The following is an 18,941-nucleotide window of genomic DNA, read 5'->3' on the forward strand; positions in this document are numbered from 1 at the left end:
CAACAGGTGAAAAAGTGTCTAGGTAGTCAATCCCCTCCTGTTGTGTGTAGCCTTTTGCCACTAGGCGGGCCTTGAATCTCTCAATGCTACCATCCGCTTTATATTTGGTCTTATATACCCACTTACATCCTATAGCATTCTTTTCTGGGGGTAGCTCAGTTAAAACCCATGTGTTATTATCCTGTAGAGCCTTGATCTCTCTTTGCATAGCCTCTACCCACTCATGCATGCCTTTTGCTTCATTGTAAGACCTAGGTTCCCTGCCTCCAGTGACAGCCATGGTGTATTTTCGATGCTTTTCTGAAAGATTATCACAGCACAACAGATTTGATATCGGGTAAGGGGTTTTAAGGTTATTTTTCAATGATAGGGATTGATTGACCTGGTGTATGTAATCATTTAGGTAGTCAGGGGTCTTTCTAGGCCTGTTAGACCTTCTATACACTTGCATATCCTGACTGTCCTCTGGACTGTCACTGCTGTCTTCATCAGTATTGATTTGTTGTGCTTCTTCATGGTCAGCTCTGTTGTGTATGTCATTACCAGTGTAGCTGTGGTCTTTAAAGAGATCACTGAGTGAGTCAACTCTGTCCCTGCCACTTTCTGTGTTTAAACTGTTGTCCTGCACATACTTGTAAGGAAAAATGTCTTCATGGAAGACAACGTTCCTGCTAACAAGTAATTCCTTGCTGTTTATGTCAAGCACTAGATAGCCTTTCACCCCAGATTTGTAGCCTAGGAAAATAGCTTTTCTAGCTCTTGGGTCAAGTTTACTTCTATTTTGCTCAAGGGTGGAAGCAAAACACAAACATCCAAAGATTTTGAGGTTAAGATAAGTAGGAGGTGAATTATAGAGCATATCATGTGGGGTTTTATTATTAAGAGTGGGAGTAGGTAACCTATTCATAAGGTAAACCGCATGGCTAACAGCGTATGGCCAATATGCATTGGGAACGTTAGATTGAAAAAGGAGGCCACGGGTAACATTTAAAATGTGTTGGTGTTTTCTTTCAACAACAGAGTTTTGTTCAGGGGTTTCAACACAACTTCTTTGATGATTAATACCATGTAAATTGTAGAAATCCTCACACTTAAATTCGGGACCATTATCTGACCTAATAGTCTTAATCCCTTTGTTGAACTGGTTTTTAATTTTAATAACAAAACTCTGCAGTAAATGTCTAGTTTGGCCCTTATTATTCATCAAAAAAATCCAAGTATGTCTACTGTAGTCATCAACTATAGTGAGAAAATATCTATGTCCATGAACAGAGATAGTATTGAAAGGACCCCATATATCACAGTGCACAATATCAAAGCATTCAGCAGTAGTAGAAGTACTCTTTTGAAAAGACAATTTTCTTTGTTTAGCATAATGACAGGTATCACAAACAGTATTATGTCCTAAGCTAATATAGGGAAAGTTTTCGCATATTTGTTTCATGACCCTGTCCCCTGGATGGCCTAACCTATAGTGCCACAGGTCAACATCAGTTTTCTTAAAAGAAAAAGCATTCCTGGAATTATTTCTTTGACCGGGTTTAGGAGGATCCTGCAGATAGTAGAGTCCTCTCCAAGGCTTAGCATATCCAATCATCTTCGAAGTATGATTCTCCTTTATCTGGCAAGTCTTAGATGAGAAAGTTAGGTTACAATTCAAGTCTTTAATAAGACTTTGAACTGAGATCAGATTGAAATAAAATTCAGGGATATGCAAAACATTAAAAATAATCAGGTCCTCAGAGAATTTCACAGTACCAGCATGTCTAGCTATGAGAGTAGTATTGTTGGGCAACCTTATAGAAATAGGTTTAATTTCATGATATGTCATAAAGTTCATTTTATCATGTGTCACATGGTCTGTGGCACCAGTATCAATAATCCAGGAAGAATTACCTGGTTTGTCTTCAAAGTCATTCCTCTGAACTTGGTTAATTTTGTGAGTGGGCTCCTCTTCTTTGTCTATCATTCGGAGGAGCTTTTGCATCTGTTCTGCAGTGATGGAGCCAAATATGCTGTCCTTACTTGCAACCTGCATTTTCTGGACTCCTTCGGGTTCAGCAGTATTCTGGCAAGCATGGGCAGAACTCCATTCGTTCCTTTTGTCCTGATTCCCTTCTCCTTTCTTGTACCAAGGTGGATACCCATGTTTTGAGTAGCACTCATCCACAGTGTGGTTCATTTTGTTGCAATAGGAACACTGTTTGCCATAGTTTGGGTTTCTACCTCTTCCTCTTCCTTGGCCACGGGACCCATAGCCCCTTCCTTGTCCTTTCCATTGATTGCTTTTGTCAGCAGTGCTGGCCAAAACCTTAACGTCACCAGACCCATGCTTTTCCTGTCTTTCTTGTTGTATGATGAGGGAAAATACCCTATTAATGTTTGGGAGAGGGTCCATTAACAGAATCTGTGTCCTTACTGTATTGTAGGATTCATTCAATCCCTTTAGGAAGCATATCACGTGCTCCATCTCTCTGTATTTCAAGAAGGTTCTGGAAAGATCACAACTGCAAGGGATCTTGCAAGTACATGTGGGTATGGGTCTCAAGAACTCAAATTCTTCCCAAAGAATCTTTAAATCAGTGAAATATTGACTCACTCCTCTTTCTCCCTGTCTAATGGAATGTATGTCTTGGAGTAAGTTTGAAATTTTGAAATGATCACCCTTAGAAAATCTTTCTTTTAGCTCATCCCATAATTCTTTTGCATCTTCCACATATATGACACTCTCGGCTATTTGTGATGAAAGAGTCTTTGTTACCCAAGACAATATCATCATGTTGCACCTTTCCCATGCATCATATAGGATGTCATCCTTTTGGGGTTTCTTTATTGACCCATCAATGAATTTAATCTTGTTCTTGGACAGCAAAGCTCTTCTCATGCTTCTGCTCCAGGATGAATAGTTATTCTCACTTAAAGTTTGAGTGATGAGGGTGAGACCTGGGTTCTCTCCCGGGTGTAAGTAATAAGGGCTGGAAGGGTTGTTGAAATCTGCCAGTTCCATGGAAGTTAAAGACTGAAAGAATAAACCCAGAAATTTTCAAGAAAATCAGTGGAGGTAGCGGAAGCAGAGCAGCTCTTGATACCATATTAGTCTGTGGCCCAAATGATACAAACAGTGGGAGCGGCCCAAAAGCTCATGGCCCATAACTCTGATAAATCTATCAGAGGGAAAATCAACTCTGCAAACGTGGCAGAGGCTGTCCGCGTGAGGAAGAGAGAGAACTGAGAATCCAGAGGCTTCTTCCCTGGATGCCGGAAATGGAGGTGGCGGCACGGCGGTACGGCAGCCTCAGACGACCAGAGTTCAGAAGAGAAAAATGGAGAGAATGAAGAGACGGGTAAGTAAAACCCAACCTTTCTCAGTTTCTGTAAATTGCTTATAATCTCTGTTTTTCATTACATTGCAAAGACGTAAAGAAGAGCTCTATTTATAGAGCTCTTGAAAACAGAAAACAGTTAAAGTAATAACAAAAACTAAACCTAAGATTCTAATGGACGTACGGTTCATATTTCAATAAAAGGAATCAAAAATAGTTTGATTCTTAACAAATTTGTAATAAAATTTATTATTATTATTCTCTTTTATTAACAAATCAATAACAAATTATAATATATATATATATATATATATATATATATATATATATATATATATATATATATATATATATATAACAACAACATTTGATATTTTCTATCATTAACATGGCAAAACGAAACAAATTTTTTTACATGTAAATAAATAATATAAGAATTAATTATTTAAAATTAATCATTCATTTAATCACATGAGATTTACTTAATGAAATCTTGAACACGAATATGATAGAAATTTTGAACGTGAATTTGTAGACAATTGATAAAATTTTAATAGTGACTTAAGTAATCTTGATAATTTAAATCAGATTTCTTTCTATAGGATTGAGATTCTTTGCTAAGATATCACAAAGACTTTTAAAGTAAGTATTTCTTTTAAGATTATTACTTATTTTTATAAGATATGGACCATAATTCTATATTCTTTATCTATAATAACAGTTTACAAAATAATAACAATACTAGTTATCTTTAATGATTTTTTTTTCCCGAATGTATTATAATTACATTTAAATCAAATCTGGAACTTTAAACTATATAAAATTCATTTAATTCAATATATATATATATATATATATATATATATATATATATATATATATTCGGTAACTCTTGTCATTTATAATTCTCAATATGATAGTATATAAGATAAGAATATTAAGATAAGAGATAGTCTCGAACATTAATTTTATTATATATTTAGTGCACATGATGATAATACGGATAAGAGTAACGGCGATAAAATAAAATAAAATAATAATGAAAATTACGATAATAACAATGGTGCTGTTATGACGATGACAAAATATCGGTAACAAAGTCAATCACGATTCTTGTGATAAAAATGTGACTGTAGCAATAATAATGATAAAACAAAAATTACTAAAAGAACAGTAAGTGTGATAAAAATTAATTTGTGAGTCATATCTGATACCTCCGATCATTGTTATCTTATTCGTAACAATTATTATTATCATTATATCACAATAGTGGTTATTATTAAAAGTATGACATTAATGATGGAGGTATTGGATATGATATGACTAGAATGATAAAATTACTAAGAACGATAATAAGACAACAATAAAAGTAATGATGAAATGTTTATAATAGACATTATATGGTGGAAAAGTAACGATAAGATGGGCATGTTATCTTATTTGTTTTCTTACTTTTGCGCAAGATAAAAAAAATATAATGCACTAATAAAATGATATAATTAAGTTGGTGAATTTTATAAGTGCAAACTATAATAAGTATGATTAAGGTTAAAAAAGCTCACATATTAAAAAAATCATTGAAAAATTTTCAAAACTAAAATATCTTACGTGGAGATTATAGATTTTTTTTTAACATGAAAAAAAATATTATTATATTTTTTTTATGTTGGTATATTTTGATGATAGGATTGTTTTAACTTTCATACCATAGAGTAAATCTTAAATCAAACTAATTAGAATCGATTTTTAATTTAAAATGACTCATCTTGACTTTTTGTCAAAATTGATCAATTTTGAACTTTAACTAAAATTTGTTAGACTCAATCTTTAACCTAAGTTCGATGGACCAATATTGATTTTATGTTTGAGTTATATTAGTTTTAACATTTGATTCGAATCAGTTATATCAATCTTTAACTCAAGTTAATTCGTATCAATCATTGACTTGATTCAATCTATATTAACTTTTGATACACACTAACCTATTTAAACCAACTCGAACAAATTAAGTCAAATTTAAACACTAAAATTTAATCGAAAACCGATGCAGTGATATTCAATTAAATTTAAATATTTGGTCATTCTAAATAAAATAATTATCTTAATGTAACTACTAAATGAATTCTTGTTTTCTATTTCAATAGAATTTATTTGAAATGTTTAATTAAGTTGTTTTATTTGGGCTTTCTAATTTGGATAAAACATTGTAATTATCATCAAATAAAAAAGTATTCTAATATTAATTAAAATTTAGTAATTTAAAAAGTTGGTGATGTGTTTTAATCAACATTGGTCAATGCTATTTTTCAGCCAAAGTTCACCAATATTTTTTTAGCGAACGTGAACAAAGGTTTTATTTTTTTCAATTGGTTGAGATTATTTCTACTTGATATCAATCTTAACTATTTTAGTTAACACTGGTTATAGTTATCTTTTCACCATCATATCAGATTATTTTTTATAGACATTTGGGTAAAACTTTGTCTCCACTAACATTGACCAAAAAATAATTATAAATCAAAGATATACAATTTCTCCTGTCAATGCTAGAAATAAATCTTAATAAAATCTGAATGAAAAATAACATTAACAATATATATTTAGAACATTGATTAAAAACAATCATAACTGACATTGATTCTATAAATCTATTTAACTGGAGGCATAATATTGGCAAGGATTTAAGGCAAACAATAAAATTCAACAAGGCAAAAAAAAATATATATATAACGATTTTAAACATTAAATTTATGAATTCTAATTGGTTTAGACTGAGTTTAAAACAGAGGGAGGTTTAAAATAATATTTTATGGTAATTCGAAATAGTAATATATTGTTGACAAAACTTAATTAAGAAAATATTGATTAGGTTTGTTTAAGATGCAAAAGATAAAGTTAGGAACTGAATGGGCTGACTTGAATTTTAAGCGAATTAAACCAACCAAATTATTGAGTTAATAAAATAAAATCAAACAAAATCTTATTCACAACCCTAACTGAAAAGTTTGATAAAATTGATTGAACTATTTTTGGAAACGAAGATTCGAAGTGAAAAAAATTGCATGTATGGTAGTTGTATGAAAAGGGTGAAAAGAGAGTAGTATAATACTAGGGTGGAGTGGGGCAAAACAGTAATTCCGAGAAACAGAAAAAAGAAGAGGTTGAATTCCTTTGACCTAAATACCCTCTTTTTGTGGATAGTCCCAAACCTGTATTTCCCTTCTCAGCCCTCAGAAGCGATGCCTCTGCTACCCCTCTAATTCCCAATCTTCCTCTCCTCTCCTTACCCTTCCTCTCCTATTTCCGATTTTCTCCACTTCCCCGCCAATTTTCATCAACCTCTTTTCAAATTTCTCTTCTTTCTTTTTTCAATTCACAAAACCCCTTCGATCCGCTCTCAACCCTCTCCCTACTGCCTCTGCTGCCATTACCCACCTCCCTTTTATGTTTTTCCAGCTCATCTGGCCATGGTTTCACTCCTTTTGAGCAAAGGTGAAAGCTTTCAGGTAATTTTATCATTATTTAGAATTTTGTTATCATCAGTTGTCGTGGGTATTGGGAATTCCTTCGATTTTCAGTCAATTCAATTGTGGGTAATGGATGTGATTGTGTGTTTTCACGAAAGTTTGTTTTTTTGGTTAGTTCAGTTACCTGTAAATCCGCTTCACATCACACACACATATTTTACCTTTACTCCCCGTTTGGGCTACTGCAGTTCAGATTAAGTTAATTGGAGTTGTAAGCTCGATGCGTAGTTTGTTTTCTTGGATAATGGAAGTGATTTTAGTTTTTTCTGGAATGCTAAACATTCTCTGCAATCAAAAGGCTTGAATTTTCAGGAATTTAGTTCATGTGATTCAATTTGTTTCTGAATGGTTATCGATTAATGGAAGTGTGAATGGAATGCTTGCGGCGTGGATTGCTGGATTTCCAATCTATATGTAACCATTGATGATAGATTTGTGGGTTTGTACTCCCAATTGTGAAAATGTAGTTGGACGTGTTTTCTGGATGAGTGCTTACAAAATTAATTTTAAGTAGAATTGGTTTTTTGTAATTGATTTTGAAGTGATGTGATTTATGTTTGGGTTATTTATTGAAAAAAACAAGTTAGTAGTAAAACTCAGCATAATTTGTTTTATCCAACGCAAAGCTATCTAAAATTGTTTCAACTCTCGATTTACCTTAAGTTATGCTAGCTGGTATTTCAATGTGACTCTCGATGATTTAATGTGAACCTAAACACAAACTCAATCAATAGTTAATGTTTCATTATGTGAGCAATTAGCTGAAGTTGTGCTAGTTAGGTATTTCAACGTGACTCTCGATAATTTAATGTGAATCCAAACACACACTAAATCAATAATTAATGTTTCATTTCAGTATGTAATTTGTGATTTTTGGTGTGTGGTAGCCCTTGAAGTTGCTAAGGGTGAACAAAAGTTCCGTGCTTTGTATGAATTATATATTTGCCGCAGTTTAGGCGGGTGGGACCTGACATGATTTAGTTGATTGTAACCATCAGACTGTACATTTTTTTATGTATTTGAGGAAGGATATTCGAAGAAAGGATAGAAAAGTAAAAACAAGAAGAAATGATTGGTATGCTTTGTTAGCTGGATGTTCGCATGATCTTCTGTTGTTTTCTTTGTTTCTTTCTGGTGATTCAGGACTTTCATCTTTAATGTGTTGGACAGAGGATTGATGTGGTTTATCTGACTTGTCTTTTGTCATATGTAGGATCTTGCAACAGTGTATCTGTCATAAAGCTGTAATTTGTATATCAAGCTGAGCAGCAGTTCTTCTTGTTGTCGGCTTGTTGCTATATGTAGTGATTTACATCTTGATGGCTAACCACGATTTGATTCTTGGTCAAAGTCACAATTTGGCACTTGGTCATGATCAGCAATTGGTGATGGGCCACAACCACAATTTGGGCCTCAGCCAGAACCATGCATTAGAACTGGGATCAGCCCATGAGCACCATTTAGATCTGGGACAAACCCATGATCATGAACTGGGCTTGGGACATGCCCATGATCATGAATTGGGATTAGGACAGAACCACGATCATGAAGATGATGGTGATCACACTTATGAGCATGAGCATGAGCTAGCCATGGATCAAAAACCTGAGCATGATGATCATGACTTGTCTCTTCCTGGACAAAATCACGAGTTAGTCCTATCTGAGAACAATGATTTGACTGTTTCAGAGAACCAGGAACTTGATGAAAACATGGCCCTGGGTGTGGTTCAGAACTCAGAACTGGGAATTGATTCTGCAAATGATATGGATGTTCAACAATCACAGCTTGTGCTTGCTTCCACACCTCCAATAATTCAGGTTCGTACTGCAAGTCCTACTTATGAATTGTCAGTGGGGCAAGAATTCCCTGATGTCAAGAGTTGCCGAAGGGCATTGAGGGATACAGCAATTGCTCTGCACTTTGAGATGCAGACTATAAAATCTGACAAGACCCGCTTTACTGCTAAGTGTGCTAGTGAAGGATGTCCCTGGCGCATTCACGCAGCTAAGCTCCCAGGGGTTCCAACCTTTACTATTAGGACAATTCATGAGAATCATTCATGTGGAGGAATTTCTCACCTTGGCCATCACCAAGCTTCAGTTCAGTGGGTTGCTAACTCTGTGGAGCAAAGGCTCAAGGAGAACCCTAATTACAAACCAAAGGAAATATTGGAAGAGATTCACAGGGTTCATGGTATTACCTTATCATACAAGCAAGCATGGAGAGGTAAGGAGCGTATCATGGCTGCAATGCGTGGATCTTTTGAAGAAGGATACCGTTTGCTTCCACAATACTGTGAACAGGTGAAACGCACTAATCCAGGAAGTATTGCATCTGTTTATGGAAGCCCAGTTGATTGTTGCTTCCAACGTCTCTTTATTTCCTTTCAAGCATCCATATATGGCTTTTTAAATGCTTGTCGGCCACTCTTAGGCCTTGACAGGACATATTTAAAGAGTAAGTATCTTGGAACATTGCTTCTTGCTACTGGATTTGATGGTGACGGGGCTCTCTTTCCTTTGGCATTTGGAGTCGTTGATGAGGAGAATGATGATAACTGGATGTGGTTTCTGTCTGAACTTCATAACCTGCTTGAGATTCACACTGAAAACATGCCAAGGCTCACTATCTTGTCTGATAGACAGAAGGGAATCGTGGATGGAGTGGAAGCAAATTTTCCCACTGCTTTCCATGGATTTTGTATGCGCCACTTGAGTGATAGCTTCCGTAAGGAATTTAATAACACCATGCTTGTCAATCTCCTATGGGATGCAGCTAATGCTCTTACTGTAATTGAATTCGAAGCAAAAATTTTGGAGATTGAAGAGATATCACAAGATGCAGCATATTGGATTAGGAGAATCCCACCTCGCCTCTGGGCCACTGCTTATTTTGAGGGGCAAAGGTTTGGTCATTTGACAGCCAACATTGTTGAATCTTTAAACACTTGGATAATGGAGGCATCTGGACTTCCAATAATTCAAATGATGGAATGTATCAGAAGGCAGCTAATGACTTGGTTTAATGAGCGCCGGGAGACCAGTATGCAGTGGACGTCAATACTCGTCCCTTCCGCCGAGAGACGAGTTGCAGAAGCTCTTGATCGGGCACGCACGTATCAGGTTCTTCGCGCCAACGATGCTGAGTTTGAAGTAATATCTCATGAAGGAACAAACATAGTCGATATCAGGAACCGTTGCTGTCTTTGCCGTGGCTGGCAGCTCTATGGTTTGCCCTGTGCACATGCTGTGGCAGCACTTCTCTCCTGCAGGCAGAATGTGCATAGATTCACAGAAAGCTGCTTCACTGTAGCAACATACCGGAAGACATACTCACAAACCATACATCCAATTCCTGATAAATCCCTGTGGAAGGAGTTGTCTGAGGGGGATGCCAATGCTGCCAAAGCTATAGAAATTGTTATCAATCCACCTAAATCACTGAGACCACCTGGGAGACCGAGAAAGAAGAGAGTTCGTGCAGAAGACCGTGGTCGTGTTAAGCGAGTGGTGCATTGTAGCCGTTGCAATCAAACAGGACATTTTAGAACCACATGTGCAGCTCCCATTTAAGTTACTGAATAAACAAAATCGGACAACCTTTAGTTATGTTATGTGCCTGGAATCCTTTATATTATTTATTTAGGCTTCGTAGCTTAGACTGGCGAGTAAATTATCTCTGTTATTTACTTGACATTAATGTGAATTAATTCCTAGCAGATACTCCATGTGTATATCATCCTCCAATAATTGGCATCGTTCAATAACGCATACAGGAATGGCGTGATATTTGTTTTTCGTATATGTTCTTGAATAATTTGTGCAGATGCTCCAAGGGTGAAAAGTGAATGACCACTCACTCTTCACTACTGCTTCAATCTATTTGTGATAATGTCCTTTTAGCTACTTTTAAAATAATAAGTTGATGTCATGAATGGAGAATTAACACGAGATCACCTTTGATTTTAAAGGATCAAAAGGAACTTGTACTTTTCCTCTTAGTTTCGAAGAATTATTTTATGTATAAAGATTTCTTTTTTCTTTTTTCGTTTCGAAGTAACGTTGATGCAAAAGAGTTTTCTTTAGTTAAATAAATAAACTTGTGGAATGGTACTCCGCTGATAAGAACCAATGGGTAATACTAAAATACGTATTTAAGCCTATTAATCTTTTTGTGTTATGTTCGCTATATTGTTATTTTTTGTTAAACAGGGAATGTTTACATTTAAAGTTGCAATATAGTTTTTGAATATACCGGAAGGGTTTGATTTTTTTTAATATTTTTTTTTTCATTAATGAAGCAAAAATATACAAAAGAAAATCTGGAATAGTGAACAATGTCATGTTCTAATTATTTTAAACAATAGTGGTAGCCTTTTCAGATTAATGCACTACCAACTTATTGTGCTTCACTATCAAATAAAATGCATCGACGTGATAAAAGCTTCCAAATTATGCTATCTTAGTTTGAATCCTTTTTCCCGAGTTATTATTTGAAAGGACAACAAGAAAGAGGAGTTTCCATGGTGTCCCCTTCATTGAGCAATCACCGTTCTTTTTATTCAAGTCTTAGAAGTCTGACAAATAACTAGTAAAAAATAGAGTAAATGAGAGTAATACACGTTTGTCAATAAACGTCGTAAAACCAAATGATAAGAAATTCATCGAAGTCCTTGACTGCTTAATCAATCAATCATCAACGAGACTGTGGATATAATTCAATCGTTTTGCATTTCTTTACTTCCATTTTTAATTGATACCTGTATATTCTGATCCCACGAACACTAGATTTGAAAATATTGGTTCATATGGACCAGTGACTTAAGAAAAACACACCTTTTAGCAGTTCACAGAAGTCATGATTCTTGTGTATTTGATGTCAAATGGCGTACAAGATATACGCAGGAAAGTAATAATCTGAGTGGAATTCGAGTTGGATCTTATATACTCATCTTAACACTGCACATTATGCTCATTCACAATTGGTGTGTTTTCTCTCCTTTTTTTCTTCAATAAATTTTCTAGTCTTAAAAATATTTCCCTTTTGGTTTTTGCTAGTTGAGTAGTTCAAAATTGTTACATACATACAATCCGGTAGGCGTGGTAAGTATGAACAATGTTAAACTTACAAATCCAGAGAATTGTGTGTTATTCACTACAATGGTAAAAGAGTGGATTTGTAAGTATCACATGCAAACCGCAATAGCAAATGAAGATAATTCAGTTGCATTGCAATACAATTTGTGTTTGTTTATTACAAGGAGCATATAGTTTATGCTGTGGTGTGGACTGAGAACTGTTAGAATTATGTTGATTATTATTGGTAGAGTTTACCAGATGACTAAATGAGTTCTTTCGTTTACTTTTGTTAATCAAAGCTCACCTTAGAAAATACATCTAAAATGATGGAAAAATCGCAGATGAAGTGGAAATATCTGTAACGATACTTGACAAGAATACCTCAGAATGAAAACAGGTTGAATGAACTGAAAAGCAGAGCTCAAGAGTGACCAGTAAAGTGCTCACCATCACAATCGTATATGTGCAGTGAAGAAATACAATCTAAATTGATAATGAAAATATGTGCTCTACAACTTTGACCACACATTGCTGCCTTATCATTGTAATTTTACGACCCTTTTCAACTCCCCTATTTACGTCTATGAATGCAAGCAGTACAAAAGACTCAGAATGTTAACTACAGTAGTGTCACATTAACCGGACTGTCTTATATCTGTCACTTTTTGTCCTCAGCAGCTGCTGCTTCTGGTTCAGTTTTGGTAGAACTCATCAGATTGTCAAACTTCTCAGATTTCCCCAGCACAATTTCAATCTAAAACATCAAGAAAAGTAGATAAAGCATCCGAACAGAGGGAACAAGCCTTGCAGAAAACTAAAATGTAAAACTCATTGGGAAACTCACCTTTGCCTTCTGCACCAGACGACCTTTGTTCTCATCTTTCATGCCAACTGTAGATGTCAGAACTTCTGTTCCATCACAAGATTCATATCGATTAGAGTGACTACAACTATCATACAAATGTGAGTATTAGAAATAAGGAAGAAACCTTACTCTTCTCAGTGGCAAGCCCATTGTTCTTCAAAATCTCCGCAATTGTGACAACGGTAGCTATAGCTGCAACAATACATGTCAAATTTTTGCACAATGTTATATCAGTTGGACTTGGAGTGGGAATAGAGGTAGCAGGGCACATTTTATGTGTTCAATCGGTGGAGGATGTTAAATCAGTTCGACAGAGTGTGTACAAACTCATATTTTCAGTGGTTTCGCATCAACAAAATAGAAATCACGATACTTGTGCTTGGACTTTACACCAGCCACATGCCATGATTTTTGAAACTTAATTTCTAGTAACAGCTAGAAACTTTATTTCAAACTTATCTAACAGAGATGAGAATGTCTAAATATATACCTCCAAACGTATTAACATAAGAAACAAAGTGCAAAACAATCCTAAAAATACCAAGAGACATTATGGACATTTCGGCACCAAAAAGGCTTAATGAATTTAATAATGGACTAAAGGAACGTCACACTTGTCCTCCATCAATGCAGAAAAAATCGCATGATAACTGTGACTGATAATTAAGGTTTCAAGCTAAACTGAATTTAATCCCTCAAAATTTTAACTTCTGAGGATACGAAATTTGCAATGAAATGAAAAAGAAGTGAAATGTGAGTTTGCAAAAAGAGGTACCCATTCCAAGAGCAGAAAGCTCGACCTCATTGTGCTGTTGTATGTACCTCTGCATCAAGAAAAAACCATTTGAGGTAGCTATTCATCATGTTAGTAATGTAAATGAAAACTATGAAGCCCGCACAAAGAAACATAGACTCTCCATTACTTATAGTTATTGTTATTCTGTGTCTATGTTATTATTATTCTTATAAACTAACATAGACTCTCCATTACTTAGACAATCATGTAAATGAAAACAATATTATTATTATTATAGTTATGAAGTTATTCTTGTTAATGATAATAATAATAATAATATTAATTATTATTATTATTATTTTATAACCATAATAATAATAACTAATCTTATTTAATATAACCGAAATAATATAAAGAATTACGATCTCGATAATTTTATAACCTATTACCTAATGCGATAATTATAAAACTATTGAAGTAGTATTTCTTTATACAATCTCAATTTTATCATAATAATATTATTTATAATAACTATTATTATTGTAAAAGTTCATAAAGATTATTATTAGTTGTAAAAAAATTATAAGAATTATGATATCGATTTTCCCAATATAAATAACTAACACTTGAAAAATCATAATATTTAATATTAGTAGAATTATAAGAAATAAAAAGGTGAAGGGTAATTATAAGAAAGAAAGAAATTAGTTTTCTCAAGAAACGCTACAGCACATATTTACAAAAAAAGAAAAAGATAATAATAATAAAAATTTGAATTTCTAACTTGGCAAAGAAGTATCAATGAAAGAGAGGAAAAAGAGTATGTGAAAAGTTGAAGAAGGAAGAAGAAGTGTGATACGATACCTTGGCGAGATTGACGTAAAAGAAAAGAGGTTTCTTGGTATTGGAAACCTGAATACGGTTCTTCTTGGGGGTTTCGTCTGGAAGAGTAGCAGCAGCGGCTACGGTCGCCATTGCAATTTTGAGTTAGAGTAAAACGGTAAAGTAGCAGAATGAGTATGACTCTGTCTTATATAGCCCTCCAACTGCACAATTAGTTTCTTCCTCTTTTCAGATGCCAAAATCTCCATGGTCCTCATTCTTTTACGACCGATTCTTCTGCATCCTTTCAGTTTCACCCTTTCGTAAAATTCATTTTTAGTTACGCTTTAAGGATTACTTAAATTAATAATTTAGAGTAAAAATTCAAATGTTTAATAAACAGATTTTAGCCATTACTTATAAAAATAATATATATATATATTATTTTAATATGGAATTATACTAAGATAAAATTACATGGCATTTATAAGAAAAAAAACTTATCATGAAAACAAAAACTATGATTTTCTTCATGAAAAATTACTTGAAAACAAATTTTTCAGTAAATTAAAAATTATTCACAAACAAGTCTCTTTATATATCAAAAGAATAGAAACTATCACTAAACTACAATGAATTAAATTTAATTACAAATTATTGATAATAAAAGCAGTATTATTCAAATGAAACATATGGACTGAGAAATAAAATTTCACTAACTAATACACCGTGGTCAAGATACTTAATAAAAGAATATTCAATTACAATACAAATAATATTAAGATTATCTACTTATGAATGTCATGTCATTGAACAAAAGAAAGTAATAAAATATAGGTTTAAACCATCTTTTGGTCCTCATATTTGTGTATCAATCTTAAGTTGGTCATCGTTTTGTTTTTCGGTCTCAATCGGGCTCATAAACTTGTAAAAATGAGCCAATTAAGCCCTCACCGTTAAGTTTTCACTAACGGCGTCTAATTGTGATGAAGTGTTTATGATGACGTGCATTGTTTCATTACGTGAAATTTTTATTTAAATAAAAGAATTATGATATGGCAAAATTGAAAAGTGAATGAGAGATTTAGAAACCACCGCGCATTCTTCTGGATGTTATTTGGAAAAGCCTGAAGGGGTGACCGACTTGGTGTCCCTCGCTTGTGGATCCCTCCGCAAACTCAGTGTTTCTGGTCTCCAAGCTGTTGTTGTTATTGCTGCCATCGAAAAACCCAAGCCATTATCAAATTTATCATCTCCTCAGAAGAACAATTTCCATTTCTATCTTCCATATTCAATCCCTTCATCAGTATCTTTATAATCTTCCATTTCTATATTCCATATTCAATCCCTGCATGCTATCAGAGTAGATATAAAGAGAAGCATAGAGAGAGCGAAGAGTGTAGATAGCAATAACAATGTTGAAAAAACAAACTAGAAGAGTTGTTTTCGTGCAGGAACAATTCGAGTCACCATTTCCTTCTGCTCCCCTTCTATCCTCATCCCACCATTGCCCAATTTCTCTTTCCGAATCAAAACCGGAAAAAGGTTGCAACTTATAATTAAATATAGGTTTTTAACCAAAAATTGAATACTTATGAATTTCTCACTGTGAATTTTGTTTTTCTTTCTTGAATGGTACTATATCTAATAGACTAAAACTGGGATAGAGTTAGAGCCTCAAGAAGTACCAAATGTGTCCAATTTGCAACCATTGTTACCTAAAATTAAATACAGTGAAGCAGTGTAACGAATACAAGGGAGGGACGAAAGGAGATGGTAAATAAGTTGTAAACCAAATGGGTGGATAAGTATGAAGTATGAAAGAGATACGAAATGTGCGCAAGGAAAATGACCTCAGTGATTGGGGTATCGAGAACCCTCTCAGGGCCATACTTCTCGAGCAGCCCCTTGGATATCTAAAATGAAAGAAGAAAGAAAGGTAATAGGTAATACACAATGGTATCGACATGTTAAATCCAGAGGTTGGCAAGGCAAGTAAACTAACCTTGTATGCACCCTGATATTCCCCAACCTGCACTTAATCACAAGGAAAATGAAGTGGTTGGCACCAAGGGTGACAAGCCTTGTTCGTAATGGTGGAGGGCGCATCGACGGGGACGACGAAACCTCTCTCTTGTGCGTGAAAGGTTCGAATCGTCGTGTCCAGTGTGGTTGATGGCACTGCGGACCTGCTGCAACAGTGACGGTGGCAACCTAGAGACAAACGGCGCAGTGGTTTCCAAATCCCTAATTCCTTTTTTAATTTTGCCAATTTAAATAAAAGTTCCACGTAATGAAACAATGCACGTCATTATAAACACGTCATCACAATTAGACATCGTTAGTGAAAACTTAACGGTGAGGGCTTAATTGGCTCATTTTTACAAGTTTATGGATCCGATTGAGACAAAAAAAAATGATGATCTACTTGAGATTGACACACAAATACGAGGACCAAAGGAGGGTTTAAACCTAAAACATATTACACTAAAAAATACTTAGCCACTTACTCTACCACACAAATATCTTTTTTTCTTATGGTATAATAATTGTATAATACTTATGAATAACGAATTTTGCTACGCATTCCGGCCAACATTAGCTGACTATAACAATTCGTGACTCGTATCATCAGTTAGTAGAATAAATTGTTGATGAAGCATTTTAATTTAATCTAATTAAGAAAACATTAATACATATTTATAGAGCTGTCAAAATGAGTCACAACCCGCGGGCCAACTCGGCCCACCACGGGTTTGAGCTGGGTTGAGTTTGAAAAAATTGTATTTTTTTTATGCAGGTCAGATTTCAACTCGGCTCATTTAAACCCGGCTCATGCAGGTTGAACCAGTGGTGGGCCGGGTTGGCCCACCAACCCACCTACCTAATTTTATTTTATTAAAATTTAATTTTAATTTTATAAAAAAATATTTATTATTTTGTTTTTGCTTGAAAAAATGATTTAAGTTTCTTATTTTCAAAATTAATTAAACACCCATTTTGGAAGTGAAATTTGGGAGTGAAATTTGTTTAGATTTGAATTATAGAAAGTTTGTAATTTTTTTTATTTAAAAAAAAATTGTAATTAAGTGAGCCAGTGAGCCAATCCGTTTACTCACCAACCCGTGGTGGGTCGGGTTGGGTTCGAATTTTTCTGACTCGTTAATAAATGAGTCGAGTTGGATTGATTCACTAAGTGACCAACTCGTGGTAGGCCAGGCCGAGTTGAACCGGATGATCTATTTTGACAGCTCTACATATTTGTGTAAAAAAGGAGTAACTATATTTCCACCCGTGTAATGCATTTTACAGTGAAATGAGAAAACATAAAAGAAAAAGGAACACTCCCCAATTCAGATCGTTTTTTTTATATTTTTAAATTTATATTGAATAAAAATGCGATTTTTTTAATTTCTATTAGAAATAGAAATTTTCTCAAAACTAAAAATATTAAATATGAATAAAATTTCATTTTCAAATAAATCTTTGTATCACTGTCAATTTTGGCAAACAGATTCACAGTTCATTAATTATCACATGAACATTATTAAAATAAAAAACAAAAAATTAAATGAATACAAAATTTCATACCATACCGAATCTATATAAAAATTACTCCAATAAACATAGAATTTAATTTAATCATGTCGTGTCTGTAAGGATCAAAGCATGCTTAACTTAAGAAATAGTAATTACTATGATACTATAATGTTTTATTAATTAATAGAATAAATCTAATTTCATTCGAGTGTATGTAACATCCTTTTCATAATCATAGGCACACGTGCATGTAGGTCGCGCTGACACGTTGATTTGGTGGTCCAGACTAACTAAAGTTATTAGCATTTTATAAGGTTTAATAGCTATTTTTCTGTAGTTTTGTTGGAGCGTGTCAAGTTGGTCTAATCTTTTAAAAAAGTATCAATTTTGTCTATACTTGATAAAATTTGTTTCAATTAAGTCTCTTCCGTTAAATATGCGAAAACGGAGTTAATTTTTCTTTCTCTCACTTATGCTCCTCTGCAATGCATCAGTTTTTTGTCAGTACTATCATCATCTCACTATCCTTCACGTGATCCTTTATATAAAACATGTGAATTAATGCTCATAGTTTCTCCAAATCATAATGAGTTAATGATTAAACAAATTAAAATATATTGGGTCTCATTCCTAATTTTTTGTATTTGTCTAACTTTCTCCTTCTCTAATGTATAAATTATTAAAAATTTAAAATATACATAAGATTAATAAAAATAATAAATATGATTTCAACTGTGAAAAAAATCTTCAAAAATTTAAGTTTGTGTATCATATATAATTAAGGATTAACTAGATTTTTTATTCCTGAACAATTTTTAAAAATTGTATTTTGTTTTTAAACTATATTTATTTATTGAAGGAAAGTTATGTAAAAGTAATTCTTAACAAAATATATGTTTAAGTTATATTACACTCCAATGTAAAGTTCAATTATTTTGCCTTGTTTTTATAAAGTAAAAAAAACCATAAATTTATTATAAGGATGAAACACATTCTTAAAAATAATTTAATAAAAAAACATATTTAATCTTATAATTAATGACTAAA

General features: G+C 33.7%; 2 protein-coding genes across 2 annotated transcripts; one reads left to right on the forward strand and one right to left on the reverse strand.

The window, feature by feature from the left end:
- The first annotated feature begins 6,513 nt into the window (after nt 1–6,513).
- On the forward strand, nt 6,514–10,625 carry LOC108323123 (uncharacterized). Its single transcript, XM_017555478.2, has 2 exons — nt 6,514–6,829; nt 8,064–10,625. The coding sequence occupies exon 2, from the start codon at nt 8,170–8,172 to the stop codon at nt 10,423–10,425; it is 2,256 nt and encodes a 751-aa protein (XP_017410967.1). The 5' UTR covers nt 6,514–6,829; nt 8,064–8,169; the 3' UTR covers nt 10,426–10,625.
- Nucleotides 10,626–12,318: 1,693 nt separating this feature from the next.
- On the reverse strand, nt 12,319–14,649 carry LOC108323094 (uncharacterized protein At2g34160). The gene is made up of 5 exons (XM_017555440.2): nt 14,397–14,649; nt 13,572–13,620; nt 12,926–12,988; nt 12,776–12,840; nt 12,319–12,685 (listed from the first exon to the last, which is right to left on the reverse strand). The coding sequence occupies exons 1-5, from the start codon at nt 14,505–14,507 to the stop codon at nt 12,590–12,592; spliced, it is 384 nt and encodes a 127-aa protein (XP_017410929.1). The 5' UTR covers nt 14,508–14,649; the 3' UTR covers nt 12,319–12,589.
- Between the last annotated feature and the right edge of the window lie 4,292 nt (nt 14,650–18,941).

This window comes from Vigna angularis, chromosome 3 (assembly GCF_016808095.1).
Source record: "Vigna angularis cultivar LongXiaoDou No.4 chromosome 3, ASM1680809v1, whole genome shotgun sequence".
Lineage (NCBI taxonomy): Eukaryota > Viridiplantae > Streptophyta > Magnoliopsida > Fabales > Fabaceae > Vigna > Vigna angularis.